The sequence below is a fragment of the Rousettus aegyptiacus genome, unplaced genomic scaffold (genome assembly GCF_014176215.1).
Source record: "Rousettus aegyptiacus isolate mRouAeg1 unplaced genomic scaffold, mRouAeg1.p scaffold_m13_p_7, whole genome shotgun sequence".
Classification (NCBI taxonomy): Eukaryota; Metazoa; Chordata; class Mammalia; order Chiroptera; family Pteropodidae; genus Rousettus; species Rousettus aegyptiacus.
Window position 1 is genome coordinate 34,883,557 of NW_023416310.1, and position 7,091 is coordinate 34,890,647.

The window sequence follows — 7,091 nt, forward strand, 5'->3', positions numbered from 1 at the left end:
CCTGTGTGAACCCTGGTTCTCAAACTTGGCTGAAAGCCGGAACCACATGAGGAGTTTTAAAAAATATTAATGCCTGGAACCCACCCCTGAGACTGTTATTTAATTGGGCTGGGGTGTGGCTTGATCATGGAGGAGTTTTAAAGGCCCCCAAGTGACTCTACATATGTGCAGTTAAGGTTGAGCAACACCGATGATCTCTCTGAGCCACAGTTTCCTTATTTGTAAAATGATGACTATGCAGGAAGCAACTACCCTTTAGGATTATTGTGATAATAAAATATGATAATTCAGGAAAAGCATATAGCAAGATGTCTGGCATGTGTGGGAAGCTCTCAAAAATTTGTGAGCTGTTATTTTCACCATGAGGTGCACTTGGGCAAGAACCTTCTCGTTAGTATAATAAATCATGCTTACCTTGGCAGATGTTATGCTCACTCTGCTCGTAGCCTGTTGCACACTGGATCCGGTGAGAAGGGTTGGAGGGAATGCGCTGAGGGTCAGCTGGGTTCCGCCGGATTACGAAGTTATTTCGGCCAGTCTGCACTTCTGGGCCTGCAACTGCAGCAGCACTGGCGACGAAACCACCCCCAGGCATCACTCCACTGGCTGCCATGCCACTGGCTGCTACACCCCCAGCTGTACTCGAGGCTGCAGCTGCATTTGCAGCTGTACCCATAGTTTCGGCTGCTGGTGTTTCTTGCTGAGGTTGTTCATTATTGACAATAATCTGGGCTGTTTTAGGAAGGCAGAGGTATCCTCCATAGTGGTTGACACATTTCATTCCACCTTTGCAAGCGTCTGGGACAATGTCACATTCATCAATATCTGTGGTCAGTAATAAAATAAGTCAGAAATCTTCCTAGAGGGAAAACTGAACATGTAAATATATGCTCATGGCTTTTTTGTATAATACAAACAGGACAGGAAGAGTGACATGAGATGGAGACAGAAAACTATGTTCAGATGGGAAGTCTTTGAAGTTGGCTCACCTTTGCACTGCTGTCTTACAGGATCCCATTCATATCCATCTGTGCATTGCTGTGAAGAAAACATCAAGATGGGGCCAGGAGACAGTTAATTGGCATATCCAGTCCCTAGGAAGTCACTCTAAAAGCTTCATTCTTATGGCAACAATCCTTGCACTAGAGTCCTAGATAGATGATGAGATGGGTGATTTAACATTCTCCAACTTTTCCTTTTTTAAAGAGAAATCTATGCATTGGGCATCTTTTCTCAATCACTGGCTGCCTCATCTCTTCTGTTGCATTTGGTACAGTTGCTCATTACCATCTTCCTGGAATTCCTTCCTGTCTTGTTACTAATCTCCAGTCTCTCTGACTGTTCTGCTTTTTTTTTTTTTTTTTTTTGCTTTATTTGCCTCTTCCACACTGTAAATTTTACAAAAAAAAAAAAAAAAAAAAAAAAAAAATTCAACCAAATTCTTTTTTTCAGCTCTTGACACTTCTCTCTCCATATCTTCTTAGAACATTCCAGCACCTGGCTTTTCTTATCACTCTTATTCAGCTGAGTCCAGACCTCCCTCTCATACCCTGGCCTGCCTCCTAGTTTCAGTTCCCACAGGTCCTCTCTCATTTGCTCACTGAACAAAGCATCTGTTGAGTACCTTCTCATGCAAGGCACGATCCTGGCTCCTGGGAATGCAAAGATCATGAAGACCTTGTCCCTGTCCTCAAGTAGCTCAGAGGCCAGAAAAGTAGACAGACAGGTAGACGAGTTGGAGTAAGATATTAGCTGCTATGACACGGTATGCATGTAGGAGTGATGGACTCTGCCCAAGGAGGTGGGTGAGCATAATAGGGTGGAAGAAAAGGCTGAATGGAGGAGGCCACAAGGATTTTTCCAAGGAGATGTGGGAATTCTAGGAAGGAGGACCATGTGAGCAAAGGTCCAAAATTGTTACAGAGGGAAGCAGCTAGTAGTCCTAGGTGGGTGGATATGAGGTTAGAGAGGTAGGCAGGGCCAAATCTGGGAAGCCTTTCTTTGGGACAGGCAAGGACTGAGTTCTTACTGAAGGTCAGTCAGTTAGTCTCGAATTGTATTATGGTTAAGAATCACCCAGGGTGCTTGTTAAAAAACAGGTTCCTGAGCCCACCCAAAAGATCTGATTCTGGGTAGGAGGCCTGGACTTGGAATTCCTAACAAGCATTCCAGGTGACTCTGATTCAGGTCATCAATGGGCTACTTCTTGAGAAAAGAAGATAGTTCAGGAAGTATTAAACAAAAGTAAACAAACAAACTTAAATTCTTTTAATAGAGCCAAGAGTTGCTTATACACACAGCAGATACTTGGCAATTAAATAGATGAATGGAGATAGAGAGGTCAGTTTAGATATTTTCCTGATATCTGGAACTTAACATGGTAAATACTAAACTCATTTTATCTCCCAAATTAATTCTTTCCAGTTTCCCCAACACTATCCAAGGCACTGCCACTGTTCTCAGGACCCAGGATTATAATTTTGACATCACTATTGACTTTTCCAACTATTTTTCTTTAAGCTCTGCTGACTTTGTGTCCATTTCTATATCTACCCATTGGTATAAGCCTTCCTGGCCTCATGAGAAGGCAAGGCTCCTTAGCTAGTCTGCATATTTCTATATGCTGCACACAGCCTTCATGGCAATCTTTCTTGCTCTCTTGGTTATGTTGTTCCCTCGTCTAAGAGATCACAATGGCCTGTAGACCTCTCACCTCTTATTACCATCTCCAGGTTTCCCCACTACCCAGCTCCACCCCATCTGACCTGTCACCTCCTGGACTTGTCTTGGTTGTTTTCATTCCCAGCCTTTAATTATGCTACTTTTTCTGATTCAGGTTCCTCTTCAGCCTTTCTAGATTAATTCAAAGTCATCACTTCCTTCAAGAACAGCAGAGTTCTATCTCCTTCAATATACCAGCACCAGAATTTCTCCTTGCTTTTCTATTGCTTTAGCAACTTGTATAATCCGTATAATAATATTATTTGTACTTGCTTAGGAACTTTGTAGTTCTCAATGATATCTGCCCAGGGCAAACTCCCCTGAGGATAAGGTCTGAATTTTCTTAGTAAACAAAAAAAACTTAAATTCTTTTGATAGTGTTGAGAACCGTTTAAGCATATGGAACATACTTGGCAAGTAAATAGATGAATAGAATCTATCTTTAATATGGAAGAGGAATACAAAGCTTTCTTGTGAGTATCAGTGCATCCTTCTGAAAACTATCTTTCAAACCAGGCAAAACGACAGTTCACTTGAATAATCTGTGTGCTAACAGAAAAGACTGTTTTAGACCTTTAGTTCCAGCACCTTTTATATGGATATACTATTAAGCAAGGCTAGAGTGAATTTAACTTTAACACTTGCTGGCTGTGTAGTTTTAAGCAAGTGAGATACTATCTTTCATCTTCAGTTCTGTCAGCAGAAGAAAGATGATGCCACTTACCTCATACTTTGCTGTGAGGATGAAAGGAGATAGTGTCTCCATAGTGGGGTACTCAAAAAATAGTTACATCTTGTCCTTTAACCATGAATTATTAGGCATACACAATTCAAAAGAGAATAGACCTAATCTTAGCACAAAAAGGACGTCATATCTGGGAAATCTGTTGTAATAATAGTGAACCCTAGTTAGTAATCTTAAAACAATAGTGTTTAATCCACAGGAAACTTTCTCTGCTAAAGATGAATAAGATTTAGGTGATTAGCAAAGGGAAGGGAGTATAAATAAGCAATTGTAAAAACAATAAAATCTTTTATTAGGTGAATATAAAAGTAGGTAGCTAGTTATATTTTAGCTCCCTAAGAAGGTAGTAAGTTTAGCCTGAATAACAAAACATTTTCATTTGAAGATAAACAACACATGTATTCAGTTCTCTTGCTTTATTTATCTTCAGCAGAGGAAGCAATTACATTTATCATTAAGTTAACAAAATATTTATATTAAACAAAATTTGATTTATAGTTGATCTGAACAACAACAAGGAACATTTGCCAGATAAATACTAACATTCTAGGGATAACATAGTACCAAAAAAGTGAGATGTTTATTATCAGTAATTGACATTAGCTCACTTAAGAATTTTACTTAAAAATTTTTTCACATTCTTTTGGATAGGATTACTTAATTTTAAATTAGGAGCAAGTAGAAAAATATGTTTTTCACATTCTGGTCCAGGACAAATGTCATTTGCCTCACAAAACTGATTAAAGAGTAGAAAACACAAAACAGAAGTGCAAACTCACCAAAAGTGAGATAAGTACTACCTTCTGTTCTCACCACATACATTCTGACAGTGGGAGAGGTCAGATGATCTTTTCAATATTTTAGTAAACATTAGTTATACCCATGCAATTAACTAATTAATCAAATGTTACTCAGAAATATCAAATATGCTAATTAGAAAATGCAAAACCAAATTTCACACAATGCATTTTGAAACCACTTTAGGGAATACCATGTTCGGTAACACATAAAGTCCATTCGATGGGCATTTCTGTGAGTTATTAGTAATGCTATAAACTGATATTAGCCTTTATGAAGTCAATAAAGGCCACTTACATGAGAACATAAGTCACATGCAAAACAAGCTGAAGTGCTTTTGTGTTGCTTAAATTTCTTTTTGGACTTAAGTCTTACTCTGCAGGTTTGGATAGGAATCCAAGTTTTCCAATTCCTAACACCCATTAATTTGTTGGATGTGTTGGAAACATCTAGCTTACTTTGTTTTTTGTTTTAATAGGATTCCCCACCCCCTCCTTTTTTCTCCTTGCACAGATTATTATATTTTGGTCCCTATCACAATTGGTGATATAAATGGACTTTTGAAAGGACCATGGGCAAGGATTCTTAATAGTGAATCATGCTAAAGCATTGTTGAATTTATTACCCTCCACAGAATGCAGCACACATACACTGGCAGAAGTGGATAGTCTCCCTTGTGTCACAGAATCCCACTGACCCGCACTTATCTCAAATTCCATCACCCCTTACCGTGTACGTGATGGTTTCTTCGGTGTCCTGTGACTTAACCAGAGCCAGAGTCAGCATAGTTAGGAAAAGCGCTTTCAACATCGTGAATCTCAAAGAAAACACAGGACAAACCGATGCTTAGTATCAGCTGCGAGGGGTGGGAAACAAAACTTTAGCCGTGAAGTGACGAGCAAGGAAAGGAGCGCGGGGGAAGCTGATGCCCCACCAAACCCAGCTTTCCAATCTACTTTCTCATCTCCCCTCCCCCTCCTCAACCTTCCCGTGGTCAAAGGAGGCACCAAAGACCGTAATACCGCTGCAGAATTACATTTCACATCACTCCGTCCGGCTGCGCTCAATATATAAAGGACATACAGCGTACCTTTTATACTGCACCTACACGACAGGCTCCAGAAAGGGGGAGGAAAGGAAAGAATAGAGGGTAATTAATTTCAAAAGAGATGGCGCTTATCTGTTTGTTTGTTTATTTGCGAAGGTAGAAGCGAGGCAACAAATCTCACATTCCCTTGAACGTTAAGGCTTTCCCTATATGCTCCCCTCCAGCTATTGAAGTTCTCTGCGCAGCCTTTGCAGAAATACCTGCGAACCAATTTATGAATTACCTTGGCCTCGAACTTTTTTTTTTTTAATTTAAAAAACACCAAACCTAAATTCGGGGGAAATCTCTTCCCGATTACAGTAGAATACCTACCCTTCAGAGTTCTTCTCGTATCCCCCCAACACAAACCCTTGAAACGGTATTTCTACGCCGTTTTCTGCGCGCAGCTTTGTTTAAAAGCCCCAGGTGTTGTGGAGGAGCGTCTAATTTCCTTGTGCTTTATTAGTTCCCCACACGCTTCCTTTAGGATCAGAGCTCCCTAGGGCCGGAACCGGAGACCCACACCGCAGCCCGAGGTACCAGTTTCAGGGCGGCCAGCCTGGCTCACCCGGGGAGGTGAGGTGCTCTTTTCTAACAGTAAGCTAACAGGCAGCAGTCCTGGGAATTTCTCAGCACTCTAGCTTCTAACCAGCTCCTGTGGAATCCAGGTGCGGCTTAAATCTCGCATGTTGGCCCCTTGAAACTTTCAAAATCTAGTTTATGGGCAAAGCCTTGCCTGCTGATTGTCGGCGCGCACACACATGCCCATCCAAACAGATGTCACCCTGGTACTCGCATATGCTGACAGATCGCATTCCGAGACCGCACACCTCCACCTCCCTCTCTGCCTGAGCAATCCTGCACAGTCTGGGGCAGTTCTTGGGTACACTGCACCCCTCAGGTCACCCCACTTACTCCCTGGCGCGTGGCCCTACCGGCACTGGGCGCGCTGGTGTGACCCCCGCGTCGGGGGTTCCTACCTGCGCCGGCGCGCTGCGCTCCAGGCCTGGGCCGCGAGGGGAGAGCGCAGGGGAGGGCAGCCCCGTGGGTCTGTACTGGAGAGGTCTGGCAGCGGCCGCGGCGGCAGGAGGAGGAGGAGGAGAAAGGGAGGGAAAGGGGGAGGGCAAAGGGGGGCGGAGGAGAGTGCTGAGGGAGGCGCAAGGGCTGAGCCAAGCGCGGCTACCCAGGCGGGAGAGCACGCTGTGCAGCTAGGTCCGCGCCCCCTAATCCAAGAGCCCTCTCTGCCACCCCGCCTGTTCTTTTTGCTATCCCCTCTCCCCTAGTTCCCAGACACGCCAGAGCCCCAGGCCTAAGATGGCACGTTTGGCATGTGATATCTAGGGTTTCAATAAGCCTTGGTGATGCCGCAGCCTCCCGGGCAATTTTTCGTGCTGGCAGAAGGGAAAACATCTCTCTGCTTTTTTTATTTTTATTTTTTCCAGTTAGTGAATTCTAGGAGAGTAAATTAATCCCACTCATAGAATTGGTTCTTTGGCCTTTTCTTTCAGATTTCATACATAATCATTTGGGGGTGGGTCGCGGGGGGGGGGAGTCTACTTCCCCAAATGTAGCAAAAAGAGAATTCATTTATTCAACAAATATATGTGACCTACTATGTGCTAGGTGTTGAGAATAGGTCAAGTGGCACTCACACTAACAAAGTTGTGAGATGAGGTTTGTTTTCCATCTCTCAAATCTCTCCCTTTTTTATGGGTCCCTTTTCTCATCTACTGCCTTTCT

The 7,091-nt window shown here is 42.9% G+C and overlaps 1 protein-coding gene across 5 annotated transcripts in view; it reads right to left on the reverse strand.

The window, feature by feature from the left end:
* Window positions 1-6,763, reverse strand: part of EFEMP1 (EGF containing fibulin extracellular matrix protein 1) — a 54,660-nt gene extending 47,897 nt beyond the window's left edge. The window contains exons 1-5 of one of the 5 annotated variants that reach the window (XM_016162567.2): window positions 6,332-6,434; window positions 5,355-5,380; window positions 4,994-5,081; window positions 990-1,038; window positions 415-825 (exon numbers count right to left, since the gene is read on the reverse strand). In XM_016162567.2, coding sequence (XP_016018053.1) covers window positions 415-825; window positions 990-1,038; window positions 4,994-5,074 — 541 coding nt within the window. In that variant the 5' untranslated portion in view covers window positions 5,075-5,081; window positions 5,355-5,380; window positions 6,332-6,434. Of the gene's footprint in view, window positions 1-414; window positions 826-989; window positions 1,039-4,993; window positions 5,082-5,300; window positions 5,320-5,354; window positions 5,381-5,684; window positions 6,278-6,331 lie in introns of those variants that run through there. The other 4 variants (XM_016162570.2, XM_016162566.2, XM_016162571.2 and 1 more) reach the window with 4 other exon arrangements.
* Window positions 6,764-7,091: the final 328 nt, after the last annotated feature.